This window comes from Mixophyes fleayi, chromosome 8 (genome assembly GCF_038048845.1).
Source record: "Mixophyes fleayi isolate aMixFle1 chromosome 8, aMixFle1.hap1, whole genome shotgun sequence".
In the NCBI taxonomy this organism is placed as follows: domain Eukaryota; kingdom Metazoa; phylum Chordata; class Amphibia; order Anura; family Limnodynastidae; genus Mixophyes; species Mixophyes fleayi.
The window spans coordinates 78256957-78273903 of record NC_134409.1 but is presented as its reverse complement, the minus strand read 5'-3'; the positions used below and the strand labels follow the sequence as shown (position 1 = coordinate 78273903).

The 16947-nt window shown below is 42.9% G+C and overlaps 1 protein-coding gene across 5 annotated transcripts in view; it reads left to right on the top strand.

The window, feature by feature from the left end:
- The window catches only part of EP300 (EP300 lysine acetyltransferase), a 100380-nt gene that overhangs the window by 63378 nt on the left and 20055 nt on the right, over nt 1-16947 (top strand). For all 5 annotated transcript variants that reach the window (XM_075182783.1, XM_075182786.1, XM_075182788.1 and 2 more), the window contains 3 exons: nt 3889-4074; nt 12840-12990; nt 13266-13384. In XM_075182783.1, the coding sequence (XP_075038884.1) occupies nt 3889-4074; nt 12840-12990; nt 13266-13384 (456 nt within the window). The remainder of the gene's footprint in view (nt 1-3888; nt 4075-12839; nt 12991-13265; nt 13385-16947) is intronic.

Sequence of the window (16947 nt, the reverse complement as noted above, 5' to 3'; positions counted from 1 at the left end):
GGAGGAACCAGGAGTGCAGCTGCAATTAACATTGCTGCTCAAATTTTGGTTTGGACAGAACAATATGTCCCTGCAATATCCGCAGTTTACATTCCAGGAATAAGAAATTGGGAGGCCCACTACTTAAGTCGAAACCAAATGATGCCGGGAGAGTGGTCACTCCATCCGAAAGTTTTCCAGTCTCTGGTTCAGAGGTGGGCTCTTCCGGACATAGATCTCATGGCCTCCAGACACAACAATAGGGTTCACAGGTTCTGCGCAAGGGCAAGAGACCCCTTAGCGGTGGCAGTGGACGTAATGACGATGTCATGGGAGTTCAGGTTGGGATACCTATTTCCGCCCATTCCCATGTTTCCTCGCGTGCTCAGACGAGTAAGGCAAGGTGGTCTGCCAGTAATTCTGATAGCTCCCTCATGGCCGCGCCGAGTCTGGTACGCGGACATAATCTCTATGGCGGAAGGACAGGGAATTCCTCTTCCGTCACGAGACGACCCGCTTCTGCAAGGTCCCTTCCGTCACCAGAATTTACCTTAGCTCAGTTTAACGGCATGGCTGTTGAAGCCAGCCTCTGGAGGGCTAGAGGTTTTTCCCCCAGAGTAGTTGACACTTTAATGCGAGCCAGAAAGCCCGTTTCAGCTCGCATCTATCATCGGATTTGGCGAGCCTATATCAGATGGTGCGAAAATAGGAAATGTCACACTCCTACTTTCGTCTCCCTCGCTTGTTGGCTTTCCTTCAGGATGGACTGGAGGCAGGGCTTCGGTTAGGTTCCCTAAAAGTTCAGGTATCGACTCTTTCAGTGTTTTTTCATCTGAAACTAGCGGAGGTACCAGATATTAGGACTTTCCTTCAGGGAGACTTGCATATTCAGCCTCCCTATGTTCTGCCTACAGCACCATGGGATCTTAACCTGGTGCTGGATATGCTTAAAGGGCCTCCTTTTGAGCCATTACTTGTGGCAGATTTGAAGTGGTTGACCTGGAAGGTCCTCTTTCTTTTGGCTATCGCATCTGCGCGTAGGGTTTCGGAATTAGGAGCTCTGTCTTGCCGAGAACCATATCTGGTTTTCCACGAGGACAGAGCGGTGTTAAGAGCCCTTCCTTCCTTTGTTCCAAAAGTAGTTTCGGCTTTTTATCTGAACCAAGAAATTGTAGTTCCGGTCTTTTCATCCACTTCCCATTCGGATCAACAATCTATGGAAAAGTTAGATGTGGTTAGGGCTCTCCGCATTTATGTCAAAAGAACTTCAGATTAGACGTACCGATTCTCTATTTGTTCTTTATGATGCCAATAAGAGAGGCTGGCCAGCCTCAAAACAGTCCATTGCAAGATGGATTACGGCAACCATTAAACAGGCTTACATAAAGGCTAGCCGTCCTATGCCGGAGAGACTTGCCGCCCACTCCACCAGATCGGTAGGGGCGTCGTGGGCAGCAAAAAATGGGGCTTCTGCAGACCAGCTTTGCAGGGCAGCCATCTGGTCTTCTGTCCATACATTTACAAAATTTTACCAGTTTCATTTATTTGCATCAGCTGATGCAAATTTCGCTCGTAGTGCTTTGCGAGCGGGATTTTCAGAGCAGTCCCACCCTTAGGGGGCTGCTTTAGAACGTCCCCATGGTAAGCAGTGTCCCCCAGACTGGATGAAAGAGAAAAGAGGATTTATGTACTTACGTTAAATCCGTTTCTCTGATTCTGTCTGGGGGACACTGCGATCCCTCACTTCTGCTTTTCTTCTGTGTGCTCTTGTTTGACTGGCCTTTCCTCCTTGGGCTTTTTAATTAACTGAACAAGAGGGGGCAGGGGGATTGTAGAGGGGAGGGGTCTGTCGGCAGTACTAAAGTTAACTAGTTAGTTGCCAACTCCCCAAGCTCCCTCCACAACCCAAGGTAAGCAGTGTCCCCCAGACGGAATCGGAGAAACGGATTTAACGTAAGTACATAAATCCTCTTATACAGAAATTTCTAAGTTTAGACTATATTGGACAAGCTTTGAATTTAGTGTACTTTCTGAGTGCTAACAGAGTGAAAGTGAGACATGAGGCAGTCTTAAACAGTGATTTTATTGCTGCATAATCTGAAAGCTTAGTGATTTGTAAATATTACTTGTAATATTGTAAATATTAGTGATTTGTAGATATTACTAAAGACATGGGCTTTTTTAGGTCCATTGCATTTCCTCCCAAAATTTTATTTGTTTTTGGAAGTCAAAAAGTCTGAAGAATAAACTTTTTTTACACTTTGCCTTTGATACAGTGCCACTCAAGATGCTGGTTTAAAAAATAAGGGAACTGACTCTAGGAAACATTTGTACTTGGATTGAAAACTGGTTAGAGAATAGGGAACAGAGTTGTGATGAATCATTTTCTAATTGGTCAAAAGTTTTAAGTGGAGTACCTCAAGGTTCCATGCTGGGGCCAATCCTTTTTCATATATTAATGACCTTGGTGATGGTTTAGAGAGTAAAGCTTCTATTTTTGCAGATGACCCTAAACTCTAAGGTAATAAAATCAGAGCAAGATGAAGCTTCTCTACAGAGGGACTTAAATAAACTGGAGGATTGGGCGGCCAAATGGAATATGAGGTTTAACATAGATAAATGTAAGGTTATGCATTTAGGGATCAAAAACAAGAACGCAATCTATAAATTAAATGGAATTAATTTAGGAGCATCTATAATGGAAAAGGATTTGAATGCTCGTAGACAGTAGACTTAGCAATAGTGCTCAATGTCAAGCAGCAGCTGCAAGGGCAAATAAAAGTATTGGCATGCATAAAAAGGAGCAAGGCGAGAGTGTAATTTTGCTCCTGTATAAATCGTTGGTAGGACCTCATCTTGAATATACAGTACAGTTCTGGGCACCAGTCTAAAAAAAAAAAAAAAAAGATAATTTGGAATTAGAAAGGGCTCAGAGAAGGGCGATAAAGATGGAGTCATTAAGTTACGAGGAAAGATTAGCCAGTTTTAGGCATGTTCACTTTAGAAAAGAGGCGCCTAAGAGGATATATGATTACTATGTTGAAATACATGCATGGTCAATACAAAGAACTTTCATGGGATCTTTTGACCCCAAGGACTATACACAGGACACGTAGTCACCCAATAAGGTTAGAGGAGAGGAAATTTCACAACCAGCAAAGCAAGGGGTTCTTTACAGTAAGGGCAGTCAAGATATGGAATTCACTGCCAGGGAAAGTTGTGATGACAGATTCAATAGATATGTTTAAGAAAGGGTTTGACAAATTTTTTGCGGGAAAAGTGTATCCAGGGATCCGATCGTTAATTAAAATGAAGGATAGTTGTGGATATAGGGTAAAAATAGGGCTGCAATATTGGGTCTGGGGGGATTTTCACAATTGAAACAGATTGGTGGTTGCTTACTCTGGATCAATTTCAAATATAAGTGCAGGATCGTTGGAGATCCAAAATAGGGTAAACTTGATGGACTGGTGTCCTTTTTTTTTTTTTCAACCTCATCAACTATGTTACACTTGGCATTGAATTATTTTATCCAATGCCAGTGTCCTATGTTGGGTTTTGGTTATTGAACAAATCATCTGGTTGGACCGTTTTTGTTTTTTTGTTTTATATAGGTTTTTTTTCCCCCCCTCCTGCATTATGACTACATGAAGGGTTTAAGCTAGCAGTAGAGGTGGAGCTTTTAAGTAACCCCCACTAAGTTGTGCTTAAAGGATAAGTCTCGCATCCACAACTTTTTGGATCGGCCTCCTTTTTAATAAAAAATAAAAAAATCATAAGACTGCACGTCTGCTCTATAACGCCTTTTAATCGGTTGCCGTATCAGTGTAGGTCAAATATAAGCACACTCTAATTTTTCACCTTGGCTACTTTATTAGAATTTACCACTTGGTTTCTGTTGTTTAACAGCTCTCGCAGTCCACGGCTGTTATGGAAGGTCCAATATCCAATCCGCCATCAACTAACAGTCCTGATGTGAGCTCACAGCATCCTGCCCCTGAGCAATCTATAAAAGATGTCAAAACTGAGGTCAAACGGGAAGATGAAGAAATGGAGTCAGAGTCTATAGTTGAACATGTAGAGGAGAAGCAGGAGGTAAAGTTTTGCTATACGAAGGACATCAAGTTTACGTTTTGAATGTTTTGTTGTACAGTGCTAACACCAAATAAACATACTATGGGATATTTTAGAGTTTTGTTGGTGAATAAAGATTGCAAATTTTTCAACTCGCACACTACAAAATTTAAAATCAAGCCTAAATGCAAAACGGTAACAGTAATTGAAGTTTTATGGTTTTGTGAAAGTGTAATCTAGGTCAATATGCATGGGGTTGTACCTGCACAAAACACAGTACCCTGTGTAATCTAGCCCCTTAAAATTGCATTTCCATGAAGAATGGTGTGGCGTTTTGTTTTAATAACATCTCTCGTTTATTGTAAGGGGATACATGCTTTCGCTCTTTTTTTTTTTTTTTCTCCTTCAAGCTGCTATTTATTTACAGTTTGCCAAGTGCCATGCAATTAGCATGGCAACCATAGTCATAAGATGTACTGATTAGAGGGGTTTTTCAGCAACCCTCTTCAATTGTTGTCCCCCTTTTTTCGTTGTCCTGTACACGGAGGGAGGGCACTAACTCCGATGAGGTGACTTTCTTATTGGGAATGTGTATCAGTGCTGAAATATATATCATCTAGCCAGTGGAAGTCATTAGAGCAACTGCCACAAATCCGACAACAGTTAACACCCATATGGATTTGCTGAACCTCTCATCCCTGACAGAGCGCAAAATCCGACAGTTTAAAAAGCAGAAATGTAACAAATGTGACTAATGAACATGCTGGGACACCTAAATGACGTTGCTTTCAAGGGCGACAATGGTATTTCTGGTGTTAAAGGGGTAATGCAAGGAGGCGCCTGTCCAATGTACAAATGTTACTAAAACACATTGGACAGGTGGCATTACCTCTTTAACACCAGAAACACTATTGTTGCCCTTGACAGTGATGTCCTTTACGTGTCCTGGCATGTTCATTAGTTGCATTTGTTAAACAGGGTTTAGAGGTTCAGCAAGTCCTTGTCGGGGTAAGTCTTGATGGGTTTGTGGTAACAGCACTACTGTTCCCAATCCCCTCTAGCTGCGCAACACACGCCGGCAGATTTTGCAAAGGGAAGACTGAGTTATACGAGGACATCCTATAATACTGTTCCTATTTAGGCACAGTAAAAAATAAGAAATTTTAAATAAACATTTTTGTAGGATTTTGCCTGCCTTCTAAAAGTTACTATGTAAGCTTTCAGAGCTCAATATGTACTTGGCATTGTTTTGCGTCTCCCCATAGCTTTCTGTGATTCTTAATCAGTATTGATAACCCGCACAAAATACAACTGTTCAGGTAGTTGGTTTGGACGCAGGTTTGATAAGTTGACAATATAGCATGACCCAAGTCACCACAAGGTACACCAAGGAGAGAACCACAATTCAAGCTTCTACATAGCTTGAACAAAAGTAGGTAAGGTTTAGCGCTTTTCTGACATCCTTGGACACCGGGACCTTGGGGTATAGAGTAGGGTATAGAGTAGGGACAGGCGAACACTGGCACTTTAACTTTAGTTAAACAAAGCTCTGGCTACACCCCCTCTATACCCCACCTCCTGCTAGAGGCCAGTCTAGTGTAAGTGCCCGGCGAAAAGGCTGTGTCTCTTCTGTTACTTTTATTATTTTATGGCAGGAATCTGCAGTAGGCAGCGTGCGACAAGCGCTGTATGGAGGGGGGGGGGGGAAATCGGTGGTGCTGTGAGAGGTGCCTCTGTTGCCAGCCTCCCTCTCCCATCGTTTTCCTACCCTCCTAGGAGCCGGGCACATTCGACTCGGGCTTTGTCCGTCCGTCCTGATCTGACAGACTGCAGACACTGCGTGAGGAGGGGTGGCAGAAGGTAAGTGAACCCTCTCCCAGCACAATGCTGAGAGAGAGGGAAAGAAAATTGCAGTTTGTCCCTGAGCAGGCTGCTTTTTACTAGAAGCAAGTCATTCTATGGAAAAAAAAAGACATTCTATTTTTAGCTCAGGAGACAGGGTCAGGCAAGGGTCACTAAGATAGTGAAGCCTTGCTAGGCACTGGGTTGTTGATTGTTACCAATTCAGTGCTGGTCCCTGGGGGAATCTATTACTCTTTATGTGTGCAGACACCAGAATAAACAGCCATGTTATAGCTCCCCTTTTCCCGAGTCCTGATAGAAAGGTTTGGGGATTGTTATTTTCAAAAGTTTATTTTTACTCTGGGGCTTTTATTGGCTGTATTGCAGGCTCACTTTCTGTTCAGTATTGTGGGCTGCTTGTTATTTAAATTGTTTTGTTACACTGTTTATTCCACTGTTTTTTGTTTGTGTTTTGTCCCATCTGTTAACATGTCAGAAAGGGAAAAACCATGTGTGGTAAAGTTGGTGTTACATCAATGTTGAGATTCACCTGGGCTGTCTGTCACGTAAAGCTACCATCAGGTCAGTCAGGCGCGGAGGAAATTTGCGCAGTGTGCCGGCTTTCAAAGAGCATAACGTGTAATACAGCAGCTGCTGCTTTACATACGGCAACACATGCCTGGGTTGGTCTCTCTCCAATACAGTGGCCAAACTTGCTCAGTTGGTGCTGTCACAGGCTGTGGTCGCCCCATCTTCTGATTCTGCTTGCACTGTAGCAACGGACATGGGTTCTAGTTCGCTAAGTCAAGGTTTGACTGTTTTTCCCTGGCGGAGTCTGTACAGCCTGCTTGGGTACAGGGAATTGCATCCTCTGTACAGGGTATGGTTTAGGTTTCTTCCTCTTAGAGAGGATATTACAATCTGCGGCACCGTCTTCCTCACATAAGCGTAGGAGGATGGCGCCACAACTTCAGGAAAATAAGCCAGATTTTGACTGTAGTTTCCAGAATGAAGGTAATTTAGCGGTGAATTCTGACATGGATGCTCCTTCGGTTGTGGAGGAGATTCATTCGGTTCGCCAGAGTGTGGAGGAATTAATACAAGCTGTGTGTCGGGTACTTTACTTTCCTAAGTAAGGAGGTTCCTCATGTTGCACAAGCTCCTCTTTTTGCACGGGAAAAAAATAAATAAATATTTCTTTCTTTATCCTGGCTTCTTCCCTACTGGAAGATTTGTTGTCAGAGCCTTGGACTTCCCCAGATAGCAAGTTCCAAGTATTTCAGTGACTGCAGTCGGTTTATCCTTTTCCTACTGAAGTTTTTGCTAAATGGTAAACGCTTCCACGTGTGGATGCTGCAGTTACACTGTTAGCCAAGTTAACTACTATTCCTTTTCCGAACATTGCCACTCTTAAGGATGGTACAGACCATTAGGTTAAGGCAGTCCTTTAATTCATTTTCATTGCAGCATGTGCCTCTTTCAGGCCTGCTTTGGCATCTGTGTGGGTTAACAAAGCAGTAGAACGCTGGTCAAAACAATGTTTTCAGGGTTTGTTGGCAGGCAGGCCTTCCTCTGAACTGCTTCTATTAGTGGAGCAAATTCAGAGGGCGAATATTTACGAGAGGCAGCTACATACGCGGGACTGATTGGTGCACGTATTTCTGCCTCTGCAGTTTCAGCTTGTCGTGTTCTCTGCTTTAAGTCCTGGAAGGCTGATGGGGAGTCTGAAAAGGTTCTTGAGACCATACCGTTTTCTGGGGGTCTTTTGTTTGGACCTCAGCTTGACTCCATTATCAGTCAAGCTACAGGTGGAAAGGGCATTTTTCTCCCAGACCCTGGAGTCGCACGGTTAAATTATCAACTTCAAAAAATCCAAGTTGATCCCATCCCAGCGGATTGTGTTTCTGGTTCTTATTCGATACCCGTCTGAGGCGGGTATTCTTTCTTCAGGACAAGATCCTAGCCTTGCAGAGGATGGTGGAATCCCTGTTGGTGGCATGGAGACCTTCCATTCATTTTGCAATGAGACTTCTGGGCAAGATGGTATCGTCATTCGAAGCGTTCCACTTTGCTCAGTTCCATGCACAACAGTTTCAATTGGATCTCCTGTTGCAATGGAACAAATCCCATTGGAATCTGGTGAGTCAGGTTTTTCGCCTGTCTCCGCAGACGCGTCAGTCGCTGATCTGGTGGCTACACAGGCAGAATCTCACCAGGGGATGCTTGTTCTCAATTTGGAATTGGATTCTGATAACAGATGCTAGCCTTCGGGGTTAGGGGGCTGTCTGTCTTCAGGCTCGGTTTCAGGGGCTTTGGACTACGAAGGAATCCAAACTTCCAATAAATGTCATAGAACTGCGCGCAGTGTTTCATGCTCTAAGAAGTGCGCAACACTTTCTGCAGGGAAAGCCAGTAGAGATTCAATCGGACAATGTCACAGCAGTGGCATATTTCAACCATCAGGGCGGCACCAGGAGTCCCTTGGCCATGAGGGAGACTCGCAGGATAGTTCTGTGGGCCAAAGCTTGCGTTTCTGCACTCGTGGCCATCTTCATTCCCGGAATAGAAAATTGGGAAGCAGACTTCCTAAGCAGGCAGACTCTGCATCCAGGAGAATGGTCTCTCCATCCGGAGGTGTTTCAACAGTTAGTGGTGAAATGGGGTTAACCGGATGTCGACATGATGGCATCTCAGTTGAATCACAGGGTTTCCCGCTACTGTTCCCGTGCTTGAGATCCCTGGGCAGTCGCGGTAGACGCTATGTCCGTCCCTTGAAGGTACCGCGTAGTGTACCTTTTTCCTCCGATAGCTATGCTTCCACAAGTACTGAAAAAGGTGGAGAGGAGGGTGTTCCAGTGCTTCTAGTGGCGCCGGATTGGCCGCGCAGGGCCTGGTACACTGACATACTCTTCATGGCAGGAGGTCGTGGCGGTTGCCAATACGCCCAGACCTGCTAACCAAGGGTACCTTTTGTCATCAAAGTTTGCAACGTTTGGCTTTAACGGCGTGGCTGTTGAGGCCAGGATCCTAAGAGCTAAGGGTTTTTCGGATTGGGTGGTGCAGACCTTGTGCTCGAAAACCGGCTTCGGCAAAATGATATCATTGTGTCTGGAGGACATATATTAGTTGGTGTGAAAAGAAGGGATAGCCTATGTCTTCATTTCGTCTGGCCAGGTTACTGAGGTTCTTGCAGGCTGGCTTGGATGCAGGTTTGCGTCCTAGTTCTCTTAAGGGTCAGGTGTCGGCTCTTTCGATCTTCTTTCAAAGAAAACTTGCTGTCATACCTGATGTGTTCTCCATGTTCAACCTCCTTATATTCCTCCGGTTCCACCATGGGATTTGAATTTGGTGTTGAGAGCTTTACAGCATCCACCGTTTGAGCCCTTGAATACGGTGGATTTCAAATTTCTAACGTTAAAAACGTTTTTTCTTTTGGCCCTTTCTTCGGCACGCAGAGTTTCAGAGCTTGCTGCTTTGTCTTGCAAGCCTCCTCTGCTAGTTTTTCATGAGGATATGGCAGTTCTTCGAACCAAGCCCTCTTTCCTTCCTAAAGTTGTATCTAAGTTTCATTTGAATCAGGACATTGTTATTCCGGCTCTATCTGATTCCTCATCTTCTGATAATGATGAGTCTATTTGTTATCTTGATGTTGTACGTGCCTTGCGAATTTATGTTAAAAGATCTCAGAAATTACGCAAAACTGAGGATCTTTTCATTTTTTATGATGCTCACAAAAGAGTCTGGCCAGCTTCTAAAGTGACCATTGCTAGGTGGATTACGGCTGTTATCCGTCAGGCTTACAATGGGGCTGGGGAGCCTGTCCCAGATAATCTACGGGCGCATTCTATAAGATCTGTAAGTTCTTCCTGGGCGGCCCGCCATGGTTCCTCCAATGAACAATTGTGTAAAGCGGCCACGTGGTCTTCTGTACACACTTTCACAAAGTTTTACAGATTTAATGTGTTTGCCTCTAGGGATGCAAGTTTTGGGAGAAAGGTGCTTCGGGCCGTTTCTTCTGAGCGTTCCCTCCCGTGAGACAGCTTTGGGATGTCCCCAAGGTCCCGGTGTCCCCCAAGGATGTCAGGGAAAATGGGATTTTTATACTTACGTAAAACCCGTTTCTCTTAATCCATTGGGGGACACCGAGCACCCACCCATAGTGCTCTGGTTTCTCCTTCTGTTTGACAGGTCTGGTTGTTAAGACAGTGATGTGTTAAGTTTATTCTTTTTTTTTTCTTTGGTTTCTCTCTATCTCCCTTTCTGCGGGCTTGGTTAAAGACTGGCCTCTAGCAGGAGGTGGGGTATAGAGGGGGTGTAGCCAGAGCTTTGTTTAACTAAAGTTAAAGTGCCAGTGTTCGCCTGTCCCTACTCTATACCCCAAGGTCTCGGTGTCCCCCAATGGATTAAGAGAAACGGATTTTACGTAAGTATAAAAATCCCATTTTAATGACTTGTACCTAAAGGATTTTATTAAATGGGTGGCATAGGAGATGCGCATCATATTTCTCTTTACCACTGTAACAAAGGGGTATAGTAGGTGGTATTAGAGCCAGTGCACCTTAAATCTTAAACTTGCTAAATGATAGCTCTTCCCATTGAAGCCATCTTAACTTTTAGTTAAGCGCTTTTGCAATGAGACCTTTTTATTTTGGGCCCTTTGCCCTGGTTTTATTTCTACTTTTAATTTTACATAGCAGGGACGCCTTCTGTTGGCTTCCTTAACTCTGGGTCCTTGCGCTGGGGTGAGTCTCATCCCAGGACATTTAACAGCCATTCCCCTCACTGCAAGGGAGCCTCCATATCTCCCGTAGGGTGATGTGGAGGCTCCCTTGCAGTGTCGGTGCGGGACTCCTGAACAGTTTGTTTGCATCTACTTGGCAGTGCGCAGATCTTTGTTGAAACCTGCTGGACAAATTTCTTATAAGGAGAGAACATCTGTAGTGGTTACAGAGGCTGTGTTTGAGGCTGAGAGTGGTGACATAATTGTAAGTAAGCCTATACTGCCATGTCCTTTTGGGAGGCAGCCATTTCTCTTGGAAAGCGGTGACAAGTCGCTATCACTAAAGCTTGTTCACTTGCCTTTTCCTGTACCTTCACAATACTAGAATGTAGATATTACCACCTGTTTGATATAGAATGGTAGTCACTGGGATTAGTCTTGTGGAATTTCACTGCATACACTGTCAGGGGGTGTACTGCAATTACTGCACTTAGTGTCACTAATCCATTCATTTAAAAATATATAGCTTTCTAAGATTAGATATTTATATTTTTGACATGTAAACACATCTCTTGTTATCCCATAGACTAAGCTTGTGAGCTTAGCTTTCTTACCTTGATAAGAAGGCTTGATAAAGGGCAGAGATTATCACTCATGTTTGAGTTTTCTCCTTATTGGGCTTTCGTCTGATGTGGAAAACCAACTAAAGCTAACTCTAAACCCACAGAGGCTGCTACTCTTTAGATCTCCTAGCCAGGGAAGTAATTGAGAGAACATCTATATTATCCTGTGGGGTCTTGTCTGTTTGGTAGTTTCACACTTTCTGTTTGTGTACTATACATGTTTCGCTTAATTCATCGTTTTTCTATCGGGCAAAAGGAGTTGTTCCAGAGCTGGTTCTGGTGGGGAGACTTCTTTTACTTGTTCTGTCACCCTAAAGTATCGAACGGTCAGACTGGGACAGACTCCCTATGTTCAGCGTTCATTTGCAGAATGCAATTCCGACCTTAGTCCCATGGGTGGATCATCAGTTATCAGAAATCTAGCCTAGTTACCCACCCAATGAATTAACTTTTTAAGGGTTCCTGTTTGACTGCTGAGAGTATTCTTGCTGGGAGACAAGTTTCTTATTGCAGAGACTAATAGTCTTTGACTCTCAAATAAATGTCTGTTTGTTTCTACTTTTGGTTCTACTTTTTAAGCTGTAAAATTTGCTCAATTCCATTCAAGAAATTTCCAGATCAAACTTTTACCATTATGGACCATGTTACACCATTGTTTGTCCAGTAAGATCATCTTCTTGTCTCCAAGTTTGCGCCTGTCTCTTCTCTGGTGGCTCATGGTCTACAATCTCAACAGAGGTCGTTCCTTTACCATTTGGGAATTGGGCAGTCATTACTACGGATGCCAGTCTTCAGGGCTGGAGGGGGCTGTTGCTTTTCAGTGCCGTCTATAGTCTCGAGAGGAGTAAAATCTCCCTACTCAATGTTCCGGAACATCGTGGCATCTTGGTTGAACCACAAGGTGGACTGTTGCTGCTGGAGGACAAGACATCCAAAGGCGTTTCTAGTAGATGACATGTCTGTTCATTGTAAATGACAACTTGCTTATCTGTTGCAGTGCTTCCATTGGATCTAAAAAATGTAAATAGGGTGATTTTTGTGGGCCCAGATTTCCCTCAGAAGATTATGGTACATGGATGTGCTCAAAATGGCAGCAGGCCCGTCATGGTCCCTACCTCTATGGGATCTGTTAGACCAAGGATAATTTCACCGTCTGGATTTGGCTCGGCTGATTTTCATGCCATTTGTTCTAATGTCTCCCAATGGATTTAGAGAATAGCAATAAGTCACTTGAAACTGACGTATAAGCCAAGAATTAATCCAAGTCATTAACTACATAAATATATCTTATAACATTTAGTCGGTAAGTGGCTAATTAGAGACATGGTAGTTAAACAGGTGTTGAAGTAATGTTGCTTCAGAGACCTGTACCAAAGAGGGTCAAACAGGTGCAATACATTGGCTAATATTTTCATAGCTGCAGAATTATTTATTAAAGTAAAAATAGTATATATTAAAGTAACATCACAAGCAAATTAAGTGCTGCCATAAGCGAGGTGCCCAATGCTGTGAAACTGATGCATGGTAATGAATGGAGACTTGGGGCCAACTATTGTGACCTGCATAGCATTTCACAGAGGATACTAATTTCTTCAAACCAGGTGAAATCCGAAGTTGCTACTGAAAACTGCAAACCTGACCCAATGGAGCCAGAAGAAAAGAAAGATATAAAATCTGAAGTAAAAGAGGAGGATGAGAAACCAGGCACACCTGCTGCACAATCTTCCCCTGCTGGACAGTCTAAAAAGAAAAGTAAGCAGTTTGCCTCAATAAATTATGTAGGAAAAGCAAACCACTATATTGTAATTGTTTACAACAAAATCATTCTAGCACATGAGAATAACACAAGCTTTATTTTATTTAAACAATTTTGACAAGTTTTGTTATGCTTTCATTTATTATGTGTGTTGAAATTTAGTGCTTACACAATATAACTTTGGAAATCATTTTTTATTACAACAAAAAGTGAGATGTTTTGCATAGATCATAAAAATATATTTATTTTTTTTCTTCTGCCCATACTAAAGTTTTCAAACCTGAAGAGCTACGCCAATCCCTCATGCCTACGCTGGAGGCATTATACCGCCAAGATCCAGAATCCCTTCCATTCCGTCAACCTGTAGATCCACAATTATTAGGAATCCCGGTAAGTGTTTGTCTTGGGCTTTTTGGAAGTAATCTTGATAAATTTGCATGAATCTTGTAATGTAGTAAATATTGCTTTCTTTGGCTGCTATGTCCTAAGTTTACCCAGGGAGAAACTTGAATTTAGTTGTTAAGGCATGTAACCAAGAAGGGCTTTATATTTTCTGGTCTCTTAACTTTATTGAAACATCAGAACATGCAAGTTAAAATGCATTTTGACAAATGAGAGCTATTTTGCACAATGTTTATTAATGGGCATTCATGGTCCTATAGTGCAATGCTTGCTTTAACACTAGACCTGTAACAATAATAGTTTATTTACACTCATTCTTGCTAGCTGAGTGTATTCAACTTGACATCTGGGTATACACTACAGGAAATTTCTCACAATGAAATATCCATAATGATTTTACAAACGACAAAGTCCCGATCAGCATGCTTATTCATGTGTACACACAATACACGTTTTACAAGATTTACCTTCACATCTGTGCTCTTCATCTGTCATAACCATCGGCTGACATGATCGTGACTCTATGGAGATCTGCCTACACTGTTGGTCGTGAGTGCATACACACTGCAAAATTGAAGCAACATTGTTCCATTATTGAACAAAATTTTTAGTCTGTTTATGGAATCATACGATATGCTTTGGAGTGATAATCGTTCATTGTTGGCGCTTACATACTAATGCGATATCTGGTGAGCGATTGTTTATCGTGTGATTGGCCTGATATTCAGGTGAAATACCTGAAGTGTGTACCCAGCCTTACACTATAACTCCGCTGCCTGTTTTATTACGTCATTTTAAAACGGTCCAAACACTTTGTAAAGCTGGGTACACACTACACTGTTTTCGGCCAATAATCGGCTCAAACAGCCGGCATACGACCGCTCATTCAAAAGTCGGGTCAGTGTGTACAGTGACACGATGGTCGAAAGTCTGCCCAAATGGACGATTATTGCCTCATTTGGTTGGTCGTACCGTTTAATATTTTTGTTATAATCTCGTTTCCGCTGTGTAGTGTGTATAAACTTCCGACCAATCCACAACAGTGAGTACGAAATTTGTCATTGCTAACGACAACATGGCTGTAAAAAGTCGCTAAAGGGACATCCGCTCGTCCCTTTATCGTCCTAAACAAGGCTAGTGTGTATGCAGTCCATGGACCGAGCGATCGGACCATCGGTCGCATGTAAAATTGCTTGGCATAAAAAGTTGGGCAAAATTTCTGTAATGTGTACCCAGCTTAACAAGTAGCACTCCATGCAAATAGCTGCTGTAAACTCTAAGCTTATTTATATGTACTAATTTCCTGGTGTTTTATCTGAAAGCTTCAATCAACAGCCAATGTAAATGTTTGTAGCAGCCCCAATTTTAAATCAAAGCTCTGACAAGTGCTTTGTATTGGTATTGTAATTAGCAGATTGTAGACAATTGTGATGTTGCTTTTCATCTACTAGAAGTGCTTTAAGTTTTGCGTGTTTTTTTGTGTATATTAAAATAAAATGCTAAAATGTTTCAATGAACTTTTGCCATCATCCAAGTGGAATTCAGACTCTGTTAAGCACCACCCACAGGCAGGGCACTTGTCTAACCGAGGACCGTCCTCTACCTACCTATCCCTGACCTCCAGTCAAAGTGGCTGCACTCTGTGTTCAGGTGGTATTTGCAAGAAGATTAGGGCATGTCTCGTTATTTCTTTTAAAAGGTTTAGTTTTCTCTTTGCATCCCCCCCTCAAAAGCATGGTCAGTGAGAGACCAGGTGTTTCACCTCCACTAGCAATCTTGATGCAAGCTTTTCCTACTTCACTCCCGTTTGCCACTTATATTGCATAATGTCTGACAAGGGACACTCTTTTGCCTAGGTCAAATCTCTGTGCATCTAAAGTTACCCTGGTCATATGTCGTGTGAGACCATTGTGTTTTCTGGTCTAACATGTATCGCTTGCCTCAGCTGTCTTGTTGCAGGCTTGGCCACACCCCACCCTGTGCCAGACATGTTAACCACGAGTGTTCCAATATTTGCAGAACTCCTTTTAAGTATCTAGCCACTGTGTGTTCCTCTTCCCCCTCACAGGTTAACCAAGTAGATGACAGCTTTAGCCCCTACCAAGGATCTGGAATGGACCAGATCCTTGGAAATCATGGTGGCACAGATCTCATAGTTGATAACTATCCTACAGCAGAGGTCAGCCAAAAGAACTAAAGCAAAGGTAGCCCTAGACCTGGATTCATACTGGTTATCCTACATCTCTTACTGGAAGTGGGGAAGCTATGTGAAACAGACCAAACTTTTAGCCACAATAGAGGATCTTTACTCTTACAAGAATCAGATGTTATGCTAAATAGTGCCATTTTGCTTTGTTTTTTTTGGAGAATGTTTAGACATGGTCTGGGTTTCCTCTAAATTATATCAAATCTGGAAGTGGGATATTTGCTTAGACAATTTTTAGAACTAGTCCATCCACCAAAGATCCCACTGCTATGGGCATGGACAGTTGGTACCTGAATCTTTTCCAAACCTCCTCTTCTCTCGGATCTTCTCTCCTAGAACCAATTTCGCCATCAGAACTGCAGTGGCCTAGTCCCAACTCTTGAGGCCCTGGTTCTGAGGATCTGAGATATCTCGTTCAGATAGATGGATAGAGAATTTCATGCCAAGTGTTCCTTCTAGGGTGTGATTGAGGGATGCTTTTTTAGTGTTGTGAGGCTCTCAATTTTCCTTAGAATATTCAACTGCCTCTCCCACTTTTTTTTTTTTTCTCCTTCCCAATGTTATCTGGGTAGAGGGTCATGGCTCTCCGGAGGTCAGATTTCGGTGCTGCTGGTTTTTATTTTTCTTTCCCTGGAGTACTAGCCTCCTTCGGGAGTGGCTTCTATCTGTCTGCCATTCTGCCACCTTGGCTTAATGGGACCTTAACCCAGTCCTTTTTAACTGATTTTTCTGATTGCTGTGAAGCGGCTTTCCATTTTCTTTTTCCTGGTTTTATTCTATGTGTTGGAGTTTTTAATGTCACTTGTTTCATCATTCATTGTTTCTATCCCCAAGGACGTGTTGGTCCTGTGGACCAACATGTTTTTTATTTCCAAAGGCAATGTCTGTTTCCACATGAGTAAGCAGATGGTTCTCCTGTCTGAACCCCAGTTTGTTGGAGGTAGTCTATTTATTCTTCTTTGTACTATGGGCTCCCAGAATATATTTAGAGAGTGACAGCTTTTTGTCTATCTCTGAAGAGATCCAAATTAGGGCCAGGAAGCCTCCTCACAGTTAATTTTGCGCTGGGTATGTGATGGATTAGGCTGGCCTATAAGGTCTGCAAGATGATAGCCTTTTTTATGCCCACATAGTGAGCCTTTTCTGGGCACAGACATGGTGCTGTGGTGGAACAGCTTTGCAAGGTAGTCACATGGCCCCATTTTTAGTGACTACCACTGCCCTGCCCCCTCCTCCCACCTTGTAATAGAATAATGAAGGAGAAAGTGGGTTTTGTTATAAAATACTTTTTTTCTTTAAGGTCAAATGAGTAACTCAAACCTTCTCACCCTGTCCTGGGGTGATA